Here is a 23,181-nt window from a genome sequence, read left to right as displayed (position 1 = left end):
GAAACCGTTGCGTCAACTATCGTAGGTTTTCCCATTTTTTCCTATCATCCTGAGGAAACGGGAAGGATGTGAGTAACCGTTTTGGGATCTGAAACTTCTTGTCAGGATTTACCCAAGTTGCTTCAAATAGGGAATTTAACTCCTTAGATGCAGGGAAAGTAGCTGAGGATTTCTTTTTTACATTAAAATAAGATTCCTCATCTTCCTCTGCCACTTTGTCAGGGATGTGCACGACATCTCTAATTGCTTTTATCAGGGCCTGTATTCCCTGCACCAAAGCTGTATCCCCTCTCCCGAGTCCTCCTCACCCTCCTCTGGGTCTGATAAATCATCATCATCGGTATCAGCCTGCATGATATGGGCCACGTTTCTGTGGACAAATGGCAGGGGTCTGAGACGCTGAAATAACCACTGAATCTCTATTCATCAGGTCATCAACACATTGTCTTAAGTATTGTGTCTCCTTCTCATTTTGGGATAATTTATTCTAAATATTTGAAATCATCCCTTTTAATTAATCTAACTATACAAGTTCAGATCCACTAGCCTGAGAATGTGTACTATCCTGAGTATATGGCAGGGATCCCCCAGATTGAGAAAAACACTCTGCTATGCATGATACACACTCCTTTGACATAATTAATGAGAAAGAAAACACACACACACACACACACACACACACACACACACACACACACACACACACACACACACAGGAAAATGGGGTATAACACAGTTAACCAACACAGAGCCCTCTAGGGAGACACAGAGTATAATGGAGCCAGCCACACAGCGCCCCTATAGCTAAAGTAGAAGTTCAGCTGGGCCGCAAACCAAATATCCTTAATAGGGTTTAGTACACCAAATATTGCTCCCCCCCCCTTTGCTATGACCCCCTGGTACCGCTGAGGTGCTTTGGAGTCCTTGTGGATGAGCTGCGCTTCCCTGCCATTCTGTCTGTGTATAGCTGCAGAGGGATAATGGCGCGTGGTCTTCACTTTTTTTTAATACTGGCTGAGGTAATTTCTGTTCTACAGTGGGTTAAAACCCTTGTAGAATTGCTGCCAGTGTGGGAATTTGTTTGTTGTCCCCCTCACAGCGGGACACACAGCACCCTGCATGCCTCTGAAGCCTGGAGCCGCAGCCTGCATATCAGCGCTGCGCTCTTACCCCTTGTGCCGCCATTACAGCTGGCGACCCGTTAACCAGGACGCCGGCCACCTACTTACCACTCTTCTTACTTCTGGCTCTGTTAGGGGTGGCGGCATGCTGGGGGAATGTACGCTCGCCGTGGTGGGGCTTGCGAATAGGACCCTCAAGAGCTCAGTGTCCTGTCAGCGGGGAACGGGACCATTAACCCTAGGAAGGTTGAGCCGTTCAACACCTCCCCCCCCCCTTCCCTCTAAGTCCCACGAAGCAGGCAGTCTGGTGCCAGCCAGACCTGCCTAAAAACAATAAAAAAAGAAAATAAATGCAGAAAACTCTTCAGGAGCTTCCAAAGTGTGACCGGCTCCTCCGGGCACATTTTCTAAACTTGGTCTGGTAAGAGGGGCATAGAGGGAGGAGCCAGCCCACACTATCAATTTCTTAAAGTGCCCATGGCTCCTAGTGGACCCATCTATACCCCCCATGGTACTAATGTGGACCCCAGTATCCTCGAAGACGTAACAGAAATGAAAAACAAAGAAATCACATGTGCATAAGTATTTGCCATGAAGCTCAAAACTGAGCTCAGGTGCATCCTGTTTCCACCGATTATCCTTGAGATGTTCCTACAGCTTAACTTGAGTCTACCTGTGGTAAATTCAGTTGATTGGACATGATTTGGAAAGGCACACATCTGTTTATATAAGGTCCCACACTTGACAGTGCATGCCTGAGCACAAACCAAGCATGAAGTCAAAGGATTTGTCTGTAGACCTCCGAGATAGGACTGTCTCGAGGCACAAATCTGGGGAAGGGTACAGCAAAATATCAGCTGCTTTGAAGGTCCCAATGAGCACAGTGGCCTCCATCATCCATAAATGGAAGAAGTTCGGAAACACCAGGACTCTTTCTAGAGCTGGCCGGCCGTCTAAACTGAGCGATCGAGAGAGAAGGGCCCTAGTCAGGGAGGTGACCAAGAACTCGATGGTCACTCTGTCAGAGCTACAGCATTCCTCTGTGAAGAGAGGAGAACCTTCCAGAAGGACAACCATCTTTGCAGCAATCCACCAATCAGGCCTGCATGGTAGAGTGGCCAGACGGAAGCCACTCCTTAGTAAAAAGGACATGGCAGCACATCTGGAGTTTGCCAAAATGCACCTGAAGGACTCTCAGGCCATTAGAAGCAAAATTCTCTGGTCTGATGAGATTGAACTCTATGGCGTGAATGCCAGGCGTCATGATTGAAGGAAACCAGGCACCGCTCATCACCAGACCAATACCATCCTTACAGTAAAGCATGGTGGTGGCAGCATCATGTTGTGGGGATGTTTTTTAGCGGCAGGAACTTGGAGACTAGTCACGATAGAGGGAAAGATGAATGCAGCAATGTACAGAGACATCCTGGATGAAAACCTGCTCCAGAGCACTCTTGACCTCAGACTGGGTGATGGTTCATCTTTCAGCAGGACAACAACCCTAAGCACACAGCCAAGATAGCAAAGGAGTGGCTTCAGGACAACTCTGTGAATGTCCTTGAGTGGCCCTGCCAGAGCCCAGACTTAAATCCGATTGAACATATCTGGAGAGATCTGAAAATGGCTGTGCACCGATGCTTCCTATCCAACCTCATGGAGCTTGAGAGGTGCTGCAAAGAGGAATGAGCGAAACTGGACAAAGATAGGTGTGCCAAGCTTGTGGCATCATACTGAAAAAGACTTGAGGCTGTAATTAAAGCCAAAGGTGCATCAACAAAGTATTGAGCAAAGGCTGTGAATACTTATGTACATGTGATTTCTTAGTTTTTTAAATTCGCAAAAATCTCAAAAAAAAAACTAAACTTTTTTCACGTTGTCATTATGGGGTATTGTGTGTAGAATTTTGAGGGAAAAAAATTAATTTATTCCATTTTGGAATAAGGCTGTAACATAACAAAATGTGGAAAAAGTGAAGTGCTGTGAATACTTTCCAGATGCACTGTACATTACATGATAATATCCATAGAACAAAATAGCATCAAAGTCACTCAAATAAAAACTACCAAAAGGAATCCGATTAATAAATTTAATTGTCTCTATTGCCAAGCACATCATCCTAATAGTTTATATAATACACACTGACTCACCTCCTCTGTATGGCCCAACATAACGATAAGTCTTATATGAATATTTCAGATATACTAACCATCAATCACGTACAAAAATAATATCAATCTTCACAAGTCATTCTATAATAGTCACAACAAAGACCATTCAGGAACAATACTTTCGTTTTACTAGAATTACTCAATATCCTCCATTATTATTAACCAATAACTTGTAGCTCAGAATAGGTAGTAAAGGCCCCAAATACATTAGATATTCATATATGCGATTTTAGTTTGTATCTGCTGTGTTTTGTCCCATTTTGTGTCTGGTAAGTGACCTCAATTATTTGCTGCCAACCTTGACCTTATGCTTGGACTTTAGACTACTCTTTGGAACGTGATTTTCTACTTCATTGCCCTATCTGTAAAATCAATCTACAGTATGTATGTTATGTTGCAACGAAATCTGCCAGTGTATTGGCTATACAAAAGAAGAGGACCATCACATCTTTTTCCATGGCTGTGTTCCCTGTAATGAGCTAATCTTTCACTGTTTCACATTTATTACAACATTTAATAGGTACGGTGTAGAAGATAAAAGGTGGAGTCTGATGGTACTTGTCTACTTGTTATTTCTTTCATCAGTTTATATATCTGTTGCACACAGGATTGCATTACACTGTAGCACCATCATACAACCTTTTTACTCCATATTTCCAAAAATCAAACAAGAAAAATTAAAAAAACGAATACCAGAAATAAGATTTATCGGGCCTCCGCATTATTATTCCAGTTGTCATGTCCAACTGCTTTGAGGGTTCTCTCTAAAGCTGCCTTAAGGTAAAGTGTTGGTTGCCTACACATATGTTCTCAAATGCATATAGTTATCCATATAATGATCTTTTATCTGGAAGGCATAAGAGGTAATGTAATGTATGATGTAGGACCACTGTTCCATTGTGCATCCCTCACCTTGTCTAACAATAGCAGAATAAGAGACCAATGCATCCTGAAAACTAGCCTATCAATAATGGGTGCAGGGCATGCAGCCCAGGAGGGCCACCACACCATGTACCAATTTCTTCAATACTTACCTCTACAGAGTCCTGCAACGGCAGCGTCAGTGTTGCCAAATCACAGAGAAAATGGTGCAGTGGCCATGTCCCCTTCATTCTGCACATGTGCTGTAGAAAGATCACCAGGAAAATGGCTGCTGCACCATTGTCCCAGAGACCAGCAAAGCAGCAGTAGACTCTTGTACAGTGCCAGAGTCTACTTGTGCTCACTAATGCGCTGCCAGCTAGAGAGAGGAGGCAGTATAGCTGGATAGTGCACATGGGAACCTTCCTATCTTAACCACTTGCCTGGCATGGTTGTATCACCTGTGACCAGACCAGGCTGTGCCTTATCTGACCTAGTCACAGACAATGCGATCAGACAGAGTGGGCGGCTGTCAAAAGATTATTTTCTAACAGCAACGAATTACAGAGGGACCTCCCGGCCCATCTGTATTCCTGCACTCGACCTCAGTGTCTGCTGTGCTGCCAGCAGGAACACCCCCACCCCCACCACCACCTGGCAGCTGCAAAGAGCAGCAGCTGCCTTGGAAATGCAATTTACCCCCACACAGCCCCCATTGTGTAACTGGTGGCTGAGCAGCCACTGGGGAAATCAAAGTCATGATGGCCGCGATGTTCCAGTGGTCTGATGGTTATGGTCACTAAGTGCTAATGTTTGAAAAACCCGCTATTTTACAAATGTTACAATTTTTTTTAATATAAAATCTTTTAAATATATGTTATTTATCCTAATTCAATCATTAAAAAAAAAGACAATTTCTGGTCTTGTGAATAAAAAATTGCCAGTTAAATGGATCCAGCCACTTAAGTATTAATTGTAAAGTTTTGGGGATAAAATCACATTTGAGGCTCAGTAGTGGTAATGAGGAGTATTAGAAAAACAATAGCTTTGTTTTTGAAGCAATGACAAATACGTTGGCCTCCGCGGCCAATCAGCATCTTCTGTTAATATGTACATTCATCGATAAGAGGAAGCTTTATTTTGGAGTACATACTGTATTGCCTGAAAAAGGAGATTTATGGTAAGAACGTACCTTTGTTAAATCTCTTTCTGCGAGGTACACTGGATTCCACAGGGAATAACATCGGGGTGTAGAGTAGGATCTTGATCCGAGGCACCAACAGGCTAAAAGCTTTGACTGTTCCGAAGATGCTCAGCGCCACCTCCTCTATAACCCGGCCTCCGTGCACAGGAGCTCAGTTTTGTTAACCAGCCCAATGTAGTAGCAGGTAAAAGAGACGACAACAGTTAGTAGCCACAGACACCACATTCTCACGACAGGAGAAGGTATCAGCGGCTAGTGCCATACCAACCCAAAGAAGCTAACTGTGTCAGGGTGGGTGCCCTGTGGAATCCAGTGTACCTCACAGAAAGAGATTTAACAAAGGTAAGTTCTTACCATAAATCTCCTTTTCTGCAGCGGGGTACACTTGTATTCCACAGGGAATAACACCGGGGATGTCCTAAAAAAGTTCCTTATGGGAGGGGACGCACTGTAGCAGGCACAAGAACCCGGCGTCCAAAGGAAGCATCCTGGGAGGCGGAAGTATCGAAGGCATAGAACCTTATGCACGTGTTCACTGAGGACTATGTAGCCGCCTTGCACAATTGTTCAAGGGTCGCACCACGGCAGGCAGCCCAAGAAGGTCCAACAGACCTTGTAGAATGGGCTTTGATGGTAGCAGGAGCTTTAAGGCCAGCCTGTACATAAGCATGTGCAATCACCATTCTAATCCATCTGGCCAAGGTCTGCTTGTTAGCAGGCCAGCCACGTTTGTGAAAACCAAACAGTACAAAGAGAGAATCAGACTTCCTAACGGAGGCTGTCCTCTTCACATAGCTACGGAGAGCCCGTACCACATCTAAAGACCGCTCTTTGGAGGATAAATCCGGAGAGACAAAGGCTGGAACCACAATCTCCTGGTTAAGGTGGAAAGAAGACGCCACCGGAGGTAGATAACCAGGGAGCGTCCGAAGAACTGCCCGGTCACGGTGAAAAATCAGATAGGGGGACCTATAAGACAAGGCACCCAAATCTGATACCCATCTTGCAGAGGCAATAGCCAGCAGAAACAAGACCTTGAGGGATAGCCCCTTAAGGTCCGCAGATTCAAGAGGTTCAAACGGAGACTCTTGCAAAGCCTCCAGAACCACCGACAAATCTGAAGGAGCCACAGATGGGACATAGGGAGGTTGAATCCGTAAAACCCCTTGAGTGAAGGTATGAACATCAGGCAGAGTCGCAATTTTTATTTGAAACCATACCAACAAGGCAGAAATTGAACCTTGAGGGAGGCCAGCCGAAGGCTCAAGTCCAAGCCCTGTTGTAGGAAGGCCAAAAGTTTGGCTGTACTAAACTTGTAAACGTCATGATTGTTAGATGCGCACCAAGCAAAGTAAGAATTCCAGACCCTATGGTAAATCTGAGCAGAAGCCGGTTTACGGGCCTTCAACATAGTTTGAATGACCGCCTCAGAAAATCCTTTGGCCCTCAATACGGAAGCTTCAAGTGCCACGCCGTCAAAGCCAGTCGGGCCAAATCCTGGTAAACACAAGGGCCCTGAATGAGGAGGTCTTGTTGTTGCGGAAGCAGAAGAGGACGCTCTAGCGAGAGACCCTGTAGGTCTGAGAACCAATGTCGTCTGGGCCACGCTGAAACTATTAGAAGAAGGATTCCTCCTTCTTGCCTGAACTTCCTCACTACTCTGGGCAGGAGTGACACCAGATGGAACACATATGGCAGCCGAAAGTTCCATGGAATTGCCAGTGCGTCCACGAACGCCGCTTGAGGATCCCTTGTTTTTGCTCAAAAGACCGGAACATTGTGATTGTGTCGAGACGCCATCAGGTCTACATCTGGCACTCCCCACTTGTCCACTAGAAGTTGAAATACTTCTAGATGAAGGCTCCACTCTCCGGCGTGTACGTCCTGACGACTGAGGAAGTCCACTTCCCAGTTGAGGACCCTGGAATGAACACTGCCGATATGGCTGGCAGATGGCGTTCCGCCCATTGAAGAATCTTTGACACTTCCATCATTGCCATGCAGCTTTGAGTGCCACCTTGATGATTTATGTACGCCACCGTGGTGGCGTTGTCTGACTGTACTTGAACAGGCCTGTTCAGTACCAGATGCTAGGCCAGTTTCAGAGCACTGAACATTGCCCGCAATTCCAGAATGTTTATCGGGAGGAGGGACTCATCCCTGGTCCACCGACCCTGAAGAGAGTGTTGCTCCAACACCACACCCCAACCCCTCAGACTGGCATCCGCCGTCAGAAGGAACCAGTTGGAGATCCAGAAGGGACGACCCCTGCTCAATCGTTGGTCCTGCAGCCACCAGGTCAGTGTCAGATGGACCTCCGGAGACAAGGAGATCATTTGAGATCTGATCCGGTGAGGCAGGCCGTCCCACTTGACAAGAATCAGTTTCTGCAGAGAGCGGGAATGAAATTGAGCGTAATCCACCATGTCGAAATCCGACACCATGAGGCCTAGTACTTTCATCACGAGAGAGGAAGCAACGTATCTTGTCCTGAAGCTTCAGGACTTTCTCCTGTGACAAAAACAACCTCTGGTTGTGTGTGTCCAGCAACGCTCCCAGATGCACCATGCTCTGGGCAGGGACCAAGGATGATTTCTTACAGTTGATGAGCCACCCATGGGCTTGCAGAAACTGGATGGTCAGATCCAAATGACGGAGGAGAACTTCTGGGGAATTGGCCAGGATCAGAAGGCCGTCTAGATACGGCAGGACCCTGGTGCCCCGACGGTGGAGTGAAGCAGTCATAACTGCCATGACCTTGGTGAAAATTTGCGGAACAGTGGTCAGACCAAACGGTAAGGCCCAGAATTGGTAATGGAGATTGCCAAAAGCAAACTGCAGGTATTGCTGATGTCACATAGCAATAGGGATATGCAGGTAAGCATCCTGTATATCCAGGGATACTATATAGTCTCCTGGTTCCAAAGCCAGGACAATAGAGCGAAGGGTCTCCATACGAAACTTGGAGACCCTCACAAACTTGTTCAAAGATTTGAGGTTGAGAATGGGCCGGGAGTAACCATTCGGTTTGGGGACTAGGAACAGTGTTGAATATTACCCCCTGCCCCTCTGAGCCAGAGGCACTGGCACTACCACTCCGGTGTCTAGGAGGGATTGTACCACTAAACAGAGAGTTGTTGCCCTCACCTGATCCGAAGGGATGTCCGTCAGGTAACTGCGAGGAGGGGGACGTGTCTTGAAGGATATGAGAGAGTGACGACTTCCCATACCTAAGCGTCTGAAGTGGTCTTCAACCATACCTGGGTGAACTATAGAAGTCGGCCTCCCACCCTGGGATTCCCCAGGGGGAGGCCCGCCCCATCATGCCACAGGCTTGTCAGATTTGGAAGCAGGCTGACGGGCAGCCCAGGCACATTTAGTCTTGGGCTTGGTTGTTTTGGAAGTGCGAGACTGTTTCGGGTACGCCTAAAGCTTTACCCGGAGGGCAAAAGGAACAGAAGGAAGTACCCTTAGCCTTTAGGGCCGAAGGAGTAGTACTAGGTAGACATGCAGTCTTAGCAGACGCCGAGTCAGCGACAATCTTGTTGACATCCTCACCAAAGTGGATGTTTCCTTTAAACGGGAGCACCTCCAGGGTTTTCTTAGAGTCCAAGTACACCGACCAGGATCGTAACCAGAGTATACGGTGAGCCAAAATGAATGTCGTAGCAGCCTTGGCCGCCAGAACATTGGCATCTGAAGCTGCTTCTAAAATGTAATGAGATGCCGTGACAATATAAGAGAGACATTGTCTGGCATGTTCAGGAAAATTGGATGGAAACTCAGCTTCCATTTCCTAAGCCCATGCTTCAATAGCTTCTGCGGCCCAAGTAACCACAATGGTGGGCCTATGCGCAGCCCCTGCAAGGGTATAGAAAACTTTTAAGCAGCCCTCCACACGCTTATCCGTCGGCTCCTTGAGAGAAGTGACGGTAGTGACAGGCAGAGCAGATGACACCACCAGCCGAGCGATTTGCGAGTCCACCGGCGGTGGCGTCTCACCAATTTTTACTCAATTCTGCCGCAAGGGGATAGCGAGCTGGCATCTTCTTGTGCGGGGTGAATTTATTTCCTGAGTTCTCCCAGCATTCCTGACGTATGTCAACCAAGTGGTCAGAATGAGGTAAAACCAATTTAGTAACCTTCTGACGTTTGAACCTGTCCGGTTTCTTAGATGTAGTAGCAGGCTCAGGATCATCATCAATCTAAAGAATGAGCCTGATAGCCTTAAAGAGATCAGGAACATCCACCTGTGAAACAGATTCCCCATCAGAAACGTCATGATCAGAGTCTGTGGGGCCAGTATACACGCCATCTTCATTGGAAGAGGTATCCGGAACATGCGTAGATTGAGAGGAAGTGACAGCCCGCTTAGAGGACTTCTTAGGTTTAGTCTTAGGCAGGACAGAGTCAGGAATACGTTTATACAAAGAGTTATTCAAGTGCTGTAACTGAGTGGACAGAGCATCTATCCATGGCGGATTAACCGCAGGGACCATATAAGGCTGATAAGGCACAGGAGGTCCCATGGTGGGCGCAAGTCTAGTTACCAGCGTAGTCAGTACATTAGAAAAGGCAGACCAAGGCGGGCCCTGATGTGCCCCCATTGTTACAAACTGACTGGGGAGTACAGAACCCCCAAAATCTGAACCCTCCGCAGCCATGTTATTCTCAAATGCATCTGGGACATCATAACCGCGCACGGCGGAATCAGTCCCAGACCCATCACCCCTGTAGCTGACATAATATGAAAGTGTAAACCACGGGCGATACAGTACAATGTCAGGAGATAGAATACCTAACACAAACCCCCTGTGCAGTGTGACAGCACAAACAGAGGATTTCTAAGGTAAAATGTGACTGAAAAACACAGAGAAAAATACAAAATACGTATATCCTGTGAAATACTTATATTATCTAATAACCCTGACGCACGGAGCCCCCTCAGGTTACAGAATATAGGGATAGCAGTAGGGGTGAGATACATGGAGTAGAGATCACCCAGCAGCTATATGCACACACACACACAGTCACATGTACAATGCAGGAATCATGACAAACAATAAAACTGCACTGGACTAGCAATACTATTAGGCTATGTATATAAACAGATATATCAATGCACAGTAAAAACTGAATGAATATCACAGGGTACTTGTACTACATAGAAACATAGAATTTGTCGGCAGATAAGAACCACTTGGCCCATCTAGTCTGCCCCTTTTTTTTTTTACATTATTTTTATCTCTAACCTTATTTGATCCTTATTTCTTTGTAAGGATATCCTTATGTCTATCCCATGCATGTTTAAATTGCTCTACTGTCTTAGCCTCTACCACCTCTGATGGGAGGCTATTCCACTTGTCCACTACCCTTTCTGCGAAATAATTTTTCTGCAAATTTCCCCTGAACCTCCCCCCCCTCCAGTCTCAGTGCATGTCCTCGTGTCCTATTGCTTCTCTTCATTTGGAGAATGTTTCCCTCCTGGACTTTGTTAAAACCCTTGATATATTTGAAAGTTTCTATCATGTCCCCCCTTTCCCTTCTCTGCTCCAAACTATACATATTGAGATTTCTTAGTCTTTCTGGGTATGTTTTGTGATGTAGGCCATGCACCATTTTAGTTGCCCTCCTTTGTACAGTTTCTAATGTATTAATATCCTTTTGAAGATATGGCCTCCAGAACTGAATACAGTATTCTAGATGAGGCCGTACCAATGACCTATACAGTGGCATTATTACTTCTTTCTTTCTGCTGCTGATTCCTCTCCCAATGCAGCCAAGCATCTGACTAGTCTTCCTGAAGTATGCACTTGTTCTTAACTAACACTGTCTAAACGACATGTAGAATACTTACAGTAAGTGTCCTGTAAATGCACAGCACTGATGATGCAGGCGGCTTTACAGAGGAGGCATCACCCAGCAGTCCCAGAATCACTGCAGCTGTGTGTAATGGCGCCCAAACGCTGACAGGGAGTGAGGGAGACAGAGAGATGCAGCTCTAGGACGGGCACATTTACTCTAAATGGCGCCCAGGGGCTGGGGGGAGGGGCTACAGGCCAGAGCCTTATCCCCTTGCTGGACTTCACCACCGGGTGCTGCGGACCTTAATAAAATGGATTATAGCCTAATCCGACCTGTGCCCTTGCCCTGGTGGTCTAGTGGGGTCCCTGTACGGCCAGCACGCACGGCCCGCCTCCTAATGGCCGTGCCGGATCGCGATTTCCAGCGGGTGCCGCCTGGGGGACCCTCTTACCTTCTCCCTGAGTGCAGCCACGCGATCCCTGAGAACTTCGGTTAGTGTGTGTGTCCTGGGTGAAGAACCGGAGCCTCCGCTGTAAGTACCCGGCAACCAGGGACGCGGGAGTATACAGCGCCGCTGGGGGAGGTGATGGAGCTGCAGCAGGAGATATCAAAATGATATCTAGCACCAGAGTGCCTCTGCTGCAGCCCTTGAAGTCTTCTATCTTCTTTAAAATAGGTCTTCTTAGGGCTGCTGGAGCAGCCCTGCCTGTTAGCTGCCTGCACTGCAGGCACTAACTTACAAACTGAGCTCCTGTGCACGGAGGCGGGGTTATAGAGGAGGCGGCGCTGAGCATCTTGGGAACAGTCAAAGCTTTTAGCCTGTTGGTGCTTCAGAGCAAGATCCTACTCTACACCCCGATGTTATTCCCTATGGAATACCAGTGTACCCCACTGCAGAAAGAATGTTCTAAATACAATGTAAAAATGTTGCTGGCTTATTTATATGTATGGAAATAATTTTGAATATATTTAACTTTTAGAAAGTGATGGCTGCTTATCATGACTGAGTTGAGGTCACTATTTAATGACCGGGATGCTCATCATTCTGCACTGCAATTGTTATGGTTGTACATGATTCTTATTACACACCACTGTGCGGGAAGCTGCTCAATGGGTCACTGTGGTTTTGTAGTTGTAATAGCTTCAACCTCAGTTGTGCTTACTTTTATTGATCTGCTATGGCCTCTTCTAGTTTTTGACTAAGTTGTTTGCCACCTGCCCTGACCTTAATGTTAAACTATATATTTTGCCTTATCCCTTTTGTACTTTGTTACACGGTTATCCTTAAACTGTTTCTGCGATATTCAGTGTATTGTGTAGTAAACATTTATAGAGTTTTTTTGGTATTACTTGCCATTTTTGTAAGTGCATACATCTGTATTTTAGTTTCTGTTAATAAGTGTATCAATATTATCTAGTAGCTATAACACTGACTACTTTGGGTGTCTGTGTATGACTACCATCGTACTTTTTATGTATTGCGTTATACAGGCGGTATGTATGGGAATAATATATATTCACTAGAATATACATAGCCTTAGATAAGTTACTATCCATGCTGAAGTTCTAGCAACATCTACTGTAAGTAATGTTAAGCATATAAAACTTTATTGGAAAGGCGTCTGTTACAGGCGAAGTTAATCGTTCTGGTGCTAAGAATTTATGACATGCTGTTGAATGATTCATAACATAAAGTAGATAAATGAAGGTGTGCCCCTGGATTATAGGGGTGACTGTACTGCACTCATTAAATGATAGCAAATTTATTTTACATTGTGGAGAGATGGATATATACCTAGACATTTTAAGTGGGAAGGCCTGAAACGATTCTGCTATTGCTTAATAAGCTTGTTATCAACTTTTCAATTTATATCTTCATCACCGGAATACTGTTTTTAATTATCTTTTTTAGTGTAATATTCTTTTGGCACCTGGGTTATTTGTATATTTCTACAAGCACAGAACCACAGCACTCCAATAGTTGTTAATTTAACAAAAAAAAGCAAACCTTAGGGTTCACATAACCTTTTATCACAGGTCCCACTTGTTTGCTAAAAGGAAATGTGAACCCCAGAAATGTAACATTCTTTGCTATATAAACATGTATTGTTTATGGATCACACATTTGGAGTGTCATGGTTCTATGCTAATATATAAATATCTCTCCTTTTTATTTAGAACCTTAAAACGCACTCTATGAACACAAAACCTAATTTGCCTATATAAAAACGTATGTCATTTGCAGTTTTACAGCACATATTTTCTACCAAAGTATTTTAATGCTATACTCATCTTAAATTTGAATACCCCTTAAACTGAATTTAAAGACAGAATGAGCACAATTACTACCTTGCAATGGGGATAAATTGAAATCATGGAAAAATACTGTACCACAGTGAAGGCTGGCACTACCATTAGGCAAACCTAGGCTTTTGCTAGTGCACCAATTTCTAAGGAATGTCTCAAATAGTGAATGACTAACAGTAAAAATATAATCCAGTGTTTTAAATATCCCCATAGAGCCCATATGTGGAGCACCGTACTCCCATTTTCACCTGCCAAGGAAAGAAGTAGCATTGATGGGGGCACAAAAATTTTGGCAGAAAGCACTTCTGAGGGGGCTACACCCAGGGTTTGCACAGTGCTTTTTTTTATGGAAAAATGCACTTATTTGTCTGCCTGACACATAATTAAGTGCATATGAGCTACATTTAAATGTATTTATTAATAATTTAACTGCAACTGCTGAGTCAACTTCTTCCCTCTTGCAATAAATAATCAACTTCTAATGACTAACAATAAAAAAATAAAATGTTAAATGACATAATAAAACGTTAGGTAATACCTGTGTAATCGATGACGAACCCCCCACTGCTCACAGATGCATCACTCCGAAAAGCAATGAACAAGCTGTTGCTTCTGCTCTCGATTCTGTCAGGAAGCTGGGACCCATAAAAACTTCCTATTAGTGGGCTTAGTGAGTCTGGCCCATCATAGATGTGCAGGAAATCATAACCAGGCTCTATATTAAAGCTGAAGTGAAAGACACAAAAATAAAAGGTGTATACAGTATAATGACAGAAATACATTGCTCTGCAGCTGCCTCAACCAATGGACATTGGTGAAAGAATCAAAACTACTCTCAGTGTAGAGCAAAAGTAACCTTAAATAGTCATTAACAACCATTAAATCCCACTAATACGCAGAGTATGTTTACGTGTTAGATAATGGGGGAAATCAATTGTTATTTCCCCGCGGCTGTCACTAGATGGCGCCCGGCAGAGGAATTCAATTGTTGCTCTGTTTGGGCGCGAATAGTCGCAGGTACACACATTAAATGTGCAAAATGTTGGCTGTTTGGGAGGCCACACTGCACTTTTTTTGCGTCACGCCCTTTAGTCTAGACGGGTTTAGCCACTTGACACGCATAACCTTGGTCTGTTTGGGTGTGACGTGTGCAAAAAACAACAACACACATTTGAATATTGCCCCGTGATCTTCCATCACTTCAGATGGGAAATCGTGTGTGGAAAAAAACAACCGAATCACCTCCATTTTGTTTTAAAATTACACTTTTCAATGCAATATTTTCCACAGTATTCAACATAATAATGGGCAGGTATTCACATCTTTTCACCCCCTTCCATACCCATTCTGTTTGTGCTGACTGGTGTGGTATCATCATTTCAGCTCGCTACCCCTGTGATAGCGAGGCGCCTTAACCCTTTACGCAGCAAAACCTGATTACTATGGGTGCGATATGCGCGATAACGGGGATCACTTTAGAAAGGAGATTGGGTGTGATATATCATTTGAATACCGCCCTATGTGTATGTAGTATGAGCAAAACTGGGGTTAAACTTCACATGAGTCATGTTTCAAGCAGGACAGGCCACAGTGCAGTAATCTGGCAGAATATATCATCTATGAATAGAGCTGGCAAGCTGATGGGCCAATCATTTTACTACTGTATGTGGTGTGGTTGGGGAAGCACTGTGCTGAATTTTCATGACCAAGCATTCAAAATAGGTGAATATTGCTGCAATAATATTCAAAACTTTCCTCATCTCTATTTCTATCTGTAGTCAACAAGACGTTTTGTGAAGTGCTCGGCGTGCATTCTAACATCCCTGCAGATAGAAGGTACCTCTTCATGGCTTATAAAAGTGTTATTATTGATATCACTTACATCCCTTATTATTATCATCATTATTATTATTATTATTTTGCTTGTGATGTTTTTTTGGGGATTAACTGACCTGCTTCTTTTATCCTGTATCAAATGATTTAAGAAAGTGCACTGTGTGAGAACGTGTCCCTAAGGCCTTTCCGTATCCACTAGTAACATAGAAGGGCTCTGCAGATGTAATTAGAAAGGTACTCTCCAAACTTATGAGAAACTCTGTGACCTCCCTATAGCTGGAGAGACCTAACCTTTCTTAATTTGTCATGCCACACATTACACAGCTCCCCAGCCGCTACAAGCACACATCTAATGGAAGCTCAGATATATGTGTCTCTTCCCTGGGGACCTTATTATCACTGGCGATATTTTCTTCACCTTATAAAAGCAAATGACTTAATTAACAAGTTCTGTCCAAAACTTAATGGCAAGGAAGACATTAGCAATTTGCAATAAAGAGAGTTATGTGGCTATGCAGCCGCTCAGCACATGACTGATAAAAGGTATCGCAAGAGTTTCACTAATTAGAGATCATTGTGAGCTGAAAGATGAGGGCAGATTATTGCAGTAAGATTTTCTGGAGTTCTTTAAATCTGGCAATAGAAACTAAAGCCGTTTTATTTTTTACACAAGTAAAGTATGTTTTCTATATTTATCCTGTTCTACTGTGCGCAAAACAACCAAGGATTTTCCCTATGTGAAACAAAAGTTGCGTCAATCTCCCATTTACAGTACTAACAGACCTTTGTTATATTGATTTTTAAGTGTTAGTAAATGTGTGATTTAGCCCCTGAAACGCAACATCGATGATGACCGATTTAGATCATTTTGAAATAGATTAAAATTAATTAAACAACCTTTAGTAAATTTATCCCTAAGTGTCTATTTATTAAGTCTGAAATCATGTGTAATTGACTCTTTAAGGAAAGTCTAACGTTAAAAATATCAGAGGTATCTCCTGCATTAGGAAAACTCAATGTAGACTGTGGTCTGGTGCAGGTGAAAATGCATTCTTAATGCTTCAAAATATAGCAATAACAAATTATATAATTCGGGACCCCCATTAGCACCAAATAAATATAAATAAATAAAGATGTGTGGATATATATATATATATATATATATATGTATATATAAACCAAATATTTTGCGCTGTGTCAAAGCAGCACTATAGATGGAACCCCTGTTAGTGGGAACCTAAACAAATCACATAAACAGACAATATCCAAGTGCGCTAGTATATACAATGTACTGAATTCACTTCAGAACGATAGATATGAACCAATCCGATGTTGGATTTACCAAGAGTCTTTGTTAGCAGGATGGATTCAGGATACCTGAAATGGACCCACTTTACAAGTGGAACGCATACAATGCAGTCACAGAGAAAGATGCGTTCCACTTGATATTGGGAAACACACAGGAAGTAGGAACTAAGGACCTCTGGACGCAGGGGATTGTGGGAAAACCTTACAATTTATTAATTAAAGCCACTAAAAGGTTGAGTAAAAGCTGCAGTTTAATGTGAATTGTTGGCTTTAAAAGAGAGGAATCCCCTTAAAAAAAAAAAATCACAGCATTTAACCACTAAGGGCGGTATTCAATTCTTTCCACCCCCTTTCTACCCCCTTTCTGTTTCTGCCATTGGGGGCATGGTATCATTATTTCAGCTCGCTACCGCTGAAGTAGTGAGGCACCCAACCCTTTACACTGCTAAACCTGATTACTGTGGGCGTGATATGCACAATAACGGAGATCATTTTAGACAGGAGATTGGGCGTGATATATCATTTGAATACCACCCTAAATCTTTAATTAGAAATCCACTAATTAGTGTATTTGGCAAATAGAGGATATGATATCACACTCAGGAAGTATAAATAGTCAGCTGGGCACCAAGCCATTATCCAGCCTGGTGATCCATGCACACACATCTATTTGGAATATGTGAGTATTGCTGGTTGATTTATCCATCTTGTTTGGGGCTAAAAAATCTGTATTGGAGATTAGCAGTATTGTGATCATTGGATTAATCCTTTATAAAATAAGAAATACATATATCTGAATTTTATACTTTTTATTATCTTTAAATAATGTAATATCTGATTAAGTGGGATGTAATGATCTCATTTTATGAAACTGTGGGTACAGAGCTCAAATAAATTCATGAGATTCCCTCCTTTTTTTCTTTTAAGGATGTGGCTCTAACCAGTTTCAGAGAATGTATTGATCATCAATGAGAGCATTTATTATTGCTATAGGTATGTATTTGTATGTGCACTTTGTACTGTTGAACCTTATGAGCTGAGTCACTCGACAATTGGTAATTTCTTCACCATTTAAATATGAGTCATCAATTGTAATCAATTATAACAATTATTTCCAATTAATTATAGGGCATTTGTGGATGCCACTTTTTAAGTGAACGTGGAAGTTCGTTCAAGGGAATATATATATTCCTGCAACTAAGTGATATGTTCCCTTGTTGCTGATTTCTGCACACTAATGTATGATATACTTATAATTGGGACTCACTTATTGCAGGTATTGCTACAGTGATCAAGTCCTTAATGGGTAATCCCAGTCATCTGATTTTAAGTTAAATCACTATGTAAATTTATGTTTATTGAATAAATTTATAACTATCCAGATTAGAAACTATTCTTATTCCTCTTTTCCTCATCTTTATCACCCCAAAAGTCATAATACCCCTGAAGAAGTCATCTTGATGAAACGCGTAGGGTTCACCAATCTACAACGTATTGTGTCTCTGTATTTGCACTGTCCCACCAAGAGCTCACATCTTTGCTAAGGTGAGGGTGGGACATTTAACATCTATTGTACATTGACATTCATTGTTAAATTTGATGTAACACGAATTTCTTTGGAATTTTAAAAATACATTGTACCAATAAAACAATGTTTTGATTATTATTTTTTCTCGGGTGATATTTCTAGTGAGAGGGTCCATTTCAGGTACCCTGAATCCACTCAGCTAACAAAGACTCTTGGTACATCCAGCATTGGGTTGGGTCATATCTATCATTCTGAAGTGAATTCAGTATTGTATATACGTATACACTAGAGTACTGGGATCAGCGCAGCACCAGTCTAAATAGGCCTTATTTACCTCTGTCTTTGTTTTAGATAAGTTTTATGTTTGTCAACTGTCTGGGATGTGAAGGGCGACATCAGCCAATAAGGCATTTATAGTAACAGATATTTCATCATGAAGGTTTATTATTGTTTAGCAGTTCTATTCTGGTGCCATACTTTGTACTATTCACATAGGATTATCTAGACTATAATTCAAACTCCCATTCTCCAGACTACTGAACTCTGTTTAAAAATACAGAATATTTTTCAGTCAGATGTAAATCAAATGGGTAAAACCTAGAGCGAAACATCCCAACTTTCTACTAGCAATACATTGGCTCTTGGGGCGTGTCCTCATGGTTAGGGGGCATGGCTATATGGCATACACCTTGCTTGTGAGTCACACACCCATTTTCTGTTACTGTACCCAGCTCTCCAGTTGCTGCTGGACATGAACCCATTCCCTCTCTCTCGTGAATATGAGCATAGCATATATGAGCATAGCATCTATTTATGACTGCTCTGCTAAGCAGAGCAGGGAGTGAGAGGGGGCCTCCCAACACGAGACACTGTGGCACACTGGTGGGAGAGCTTGACAGTGCCCAAAAATGGGACTGCCCCTCCAAAACCAGGACAGTTAGGAGGTATGCCTAACGCTAACCTGAGTGTCTGGGTGCAGGGGTGTGCTTTCAGGTGGGTATGTAATAGGAGAGTCACAGAATTCTCGACCCTGATGTATGCATCCAGATTAAACTCTGGGCTTACAAAGGTTATTATTGTTTATTGTTTTTTGAATGCACTAACAATAAACATTTTATTCTCACCCAGTTTAATTTTATGATGCTTCAATAACATACCCACCTGCAAGCACACCCCTGCACCCGGACACTCAGGTTAGTGTTAGGGTCACCCTATACCAGGGCTGGCCAAACCAGTCCTCAAGATCTACCAACAGTTCACATTTTTCAGACCACCTAGCTGGTGCACAGGTGTAGTCATTACTAATTAAGATGTGCTGCATTCATTCCTAAATGACAATTCTACAAATCTCCAGGAGGCCTGGAAAACATGAACTGTTGGTAGATCTCAAGGACCGGTTTGGCCAGCTCTGCCCTATACCTTTACTTGATAGGAGGCTGGTTACCTCCAACCTCCGCAGCTCCCCCACACACAGAGGCAACCCTAACTTTAGCGCATCTGCACACCACCCCAAACCTCATATTTTTCACTTTAACTTTTTTTTTTTGCAACATCTTGATTGATTTGTTTTTCAAGAGCTCCTATGGTCAAGTAATAAACACATGAAATACTTTAACTGGAATGACTTTATGAGGTTTCAACTGTGCCCAACATCTATTGATTAGTCTAGTGGTACATACGTGTTAAAGGAGAGAGCAATCACATAATCAGAAGACACCATCAATTTCCAGTCACACTCTTTCAAAGGTGGGTAAGGTTCTGGGTATTGCGGTGACAGGATAACTCCTGTTGGTCCAGTTAGATTGCCACCACACGGAGCTGAAAATGAGAAAGACTAACAGTACTGCACCTGTATTTCTGTATATAAATGTATATAAGTACGGTATTATATAAGACTTGTGCTAATAAGGATGAATAAACAAGGGTGAAAGACAAGGTCTGATATGAAAAATAGATTAGGTGAAGGCTGCATAAGCCTGAGGCCATATAAGAGCCCAACTTTTGGTGATTGGTTGTTTTATGACTAAGCAGTTGCTAGGCAGATCATGTTTACGGTGGTTTTTCCTATAGGATCAGAGGGTTGTCTGTCAAGCTTTAAGGGGTTGGTCTCAGGATAGTATATAGGGCAGGGTCATGTGCCTCAGATTTCCTCTTGCCTTTTATTGTATGCCCTCCCGCCCTCCCTGATTACATTTGATTTGTTTTGTTCTCTTCAGTTGGCTATTGACAGCCAGATTGGCGGGAAGTCGCTACCAACCAGCGGTCAAACAGGCATAAGTGGTCATTGTGGGGCACCCTCTTTAGAAGGACGGCAGGTGTGTCCTTCTCTTGCGGTTGGACATTTAGACGTTCCCCTGCGGGAACCGAACGTTTGCCAGAGAAAAGAGTGGTGAGGCCAGCACAATGCGGGTTATGCAGGAAGGAGGCGGGGTTTGGGTACTCCCCTCCTTGGGTGTTCGATTTCATCTAAGTGACTGGAGCTGGTGTCTGGTAGCGACTTTTCCTTTGCCATCCTCCAATCTAAATTTAACTTTACAATCTAAATTAATTCCAATTCAATTACAATTATAGTTTAAAGAGTTGGTCAGTGATCAATAAATATCGTCTGCCCTTTAACTCCAGCTACCGTGTCCGTGTCTTTATTTCAGTGTGTGTGTAATTTTATTTAGTGATAAGCTAGCTTAAGAAAGGTTTATGTAATCACAATAAAGTTATGGGCGCCTTATGTGATCACACATGACATTTGCAGATACTGTAGAATTATAAATCAACAGTTATTATAAGTTTTGCATGACGTCACATCATCAATACTGCTGTAAAACCCCCAGTAAAGGTAAAACAAACATATCCTTGCACTCTAGACTGAAAAATAACCTTTGTTGCAATTAGTTTGTCAGCTTAAGTGGAGAGAGAACTTGCCTGTGTTTATTGCAGTAACAGAGGCATTTCATGTCAAGCGGACGGGAAAATCAATGTGGTGGGTCTGATCTACCAGAGTCAATCAGCGTGTTGAACATTCGTGCTATTGATTTCGGAATATTTGCTTACAATCTTATAACAGAAGTAACACCGAGCCAATAACAGACAAGATTCACTGCTTCCATCCTCAAACTCCTTAGCTTTAAGAAGACACCATGTAAGGCATCTTTACTCCCATCACATCTGCTTAATGAAGCATTTTAATGGCCTAGATATACAGAGCCACTTATCGAAATACCTAGAAAAACACACATTATAAATGGCCACTATACGTGCGCTGCACTTTCTGCTTATGAATACCCAATCAAGTTGGTCACAGAAAATAAACACATCATAATATAATAATATGTAACTCTAAGGGTTTGATAATGGATTATTATTTCATAAGTAAGACAAAAACAGAATCAGGCAAGGGTGTCCACTATCCATTCCTTAGCTCCTACAACAACTTTATTAGATAAAATAAAGTATGTTTTATAACCTATTTGGAATAAAAGAAGGACTGATTACTGAAACTATACCATTTTATTGGCTTGAGGCAGTTAAAGAATTATTAAACTACTTAATGGCACAGACCTTCTATGTGCTACTAGACAGTGCAATAACAATCTTAACGTTTGGTTATCAATTTATTAATAACAATATAACTATAACTCATCTGGTGGCAAGGAGGAAGCAAGCAGATCAGACAACCACTCTTAGGCCCTGCCATCCAGCAGCAGCCACCCATGTGCCCAATGGTGGCAACACATGGTTTCCTCCTACTGTCTCTTATCGTGCCTAATGGATGACTTTGATGTCAAAGTTGTGTAACTGATCCCTTGTTATGGTCTAAAGGTGCACTTGCCGAGAAAGTAAACAACGTCACTTATTTTCACTCTTCCTGAGCAACATTGTTTACTTTCTTGGAAAGTATATGCCTGCGACGACGAGTGATACGCGGCCCCGCGGTTCGTTTACAACCCTCTGTGTCAGCCATGCATGCAGCTCAATTTGGACTGTCGTCCAAAGAGCTGCCTGCATGGTCCGGCCGCAGCATAACGTCACTGAGCGATATGGTCGTCATATCACTCAGTGTGTATGCACTGCCGCCGACCGCCCTGCCCGGGAGGGGGTGTGAGGAAACGAGGTCCGTGACAATTAATATAGCTATGCCTGCAGCCTAAGTTCATTTTGCCTTAGGCAATAGAGCAGGAGACCCAACATGTTACCGACATTGGACAGATTTTGGGCATGCAATGTGGGGAGGGGGGAGGAGAGAGACCCACACTGTATCTGGAGTCATGGCCGAGCACTAGCATGTGCCCATCCTTATGCAACTGACAAATTTACGTTTGGGTCACATGGATAAAACACTCACTCCTGAAGTGCCAGAGGCGATGTAATGCACCACCAGGAGGGACACTGCTCTTACCAGCATCCCACAATTTGCTTGTTCTCAGGTGGGAGACCACGAAATGAGTGGGAGAGGTACAAGCATTTTACAAGTATGTTTTGGGCCCAGAGTTATTTGCAACCAGGGACATATAATTGGGAATATACTGAAGAACTGAGCAGTTGTGGGTTGCTAATCATAGTTTTACCAGACTCAAAAGGCTGGTCATTAAACTCTTCAGGAAACATGGCCCTCAGTCCTTTTGACCCAGGTGGGGTTAAGGTGCCAGCTAGTTTGCACTGCCCATGGTACAGGGCTTAAAAGTGGTGGAGGAACTTCTGAACTGCTAATCACCCTCTCGCCAAACCTAATAAAAGACTTACTGGATTGTCCCAACAGCCTCGCTTGGACATTGAGGACTGTACCTACAACTTGCCGGAACATTGGGTCTAAAAAGTGAGAGAGGAATGTGAGGAAATGAGGTCTGTGACAATCAAATATAGCTATGCCTCATTTCCCATGTCAGATATGTTCTTTTTATACCCATATCCATATACATTCAATTTGTCTGTTTGTTCATTCTCCATAACATGTCCATTGCTGCTCACCCAATATTGTGTTTAAATCAATCTTAATATTGTTAATATATGCAATTGTGTTATGTTATCTGTTACCCTTTAGATAATGCA

The 23,181-nt window shown here is 43.1% G+C and overlaps 1 protein-coding gene across 3 annotated transcripts in view; it reads right to left on the bottom strand.

Moving 5' to 3' along the window:
• The window catches only part of LOC135033722 (CUB and sushi domain-containing protein 2-like), a 1,450,369-nt gene that overhangs the window by 190,808 nt on the left and 1,236,380 nt on the right, over positions 1-23,181 (bottom strand). For all 3 annotated transcript variants that reach the window (XM_063954204.1, XM_063954205.1, XM_063954206.1), the window contains 2 exons: positions 19,818-19,956; positions 14,005-14,192 (listed from right to left, as the gene is read on the bottom strand). In XM_063954204.1, coding sequence (XP_063810274.1) covers positions 14,005-14,192; positions 19,818-19,956 — 327 coding nt within the window. The remainder of the gene's footprint in view (positions 1-14,004; positions 14,193-19,817; positions 19,957-23,181) is intronic.

The sequence above is a fragment of the Pseudophryne corroboree genome, chromosome 2 (assembly GCF_028390025.1).
Source record: "Pseudophryne corroboree isolate aPseCor3 chromosome 2, aPseCor3.hap2, whole genome shotgun sequence".
Taxonomy (NCBI): domain Eukaryota; kingdom Metazoa; phylum Chordata; class Amphibia; order Anura; family Myobatrachidae; genus Pseudophryne; species Pseudophryne corroboree.
This window is presented reverse-complemented; position numbering and strand designations above follow the sequence as displayed.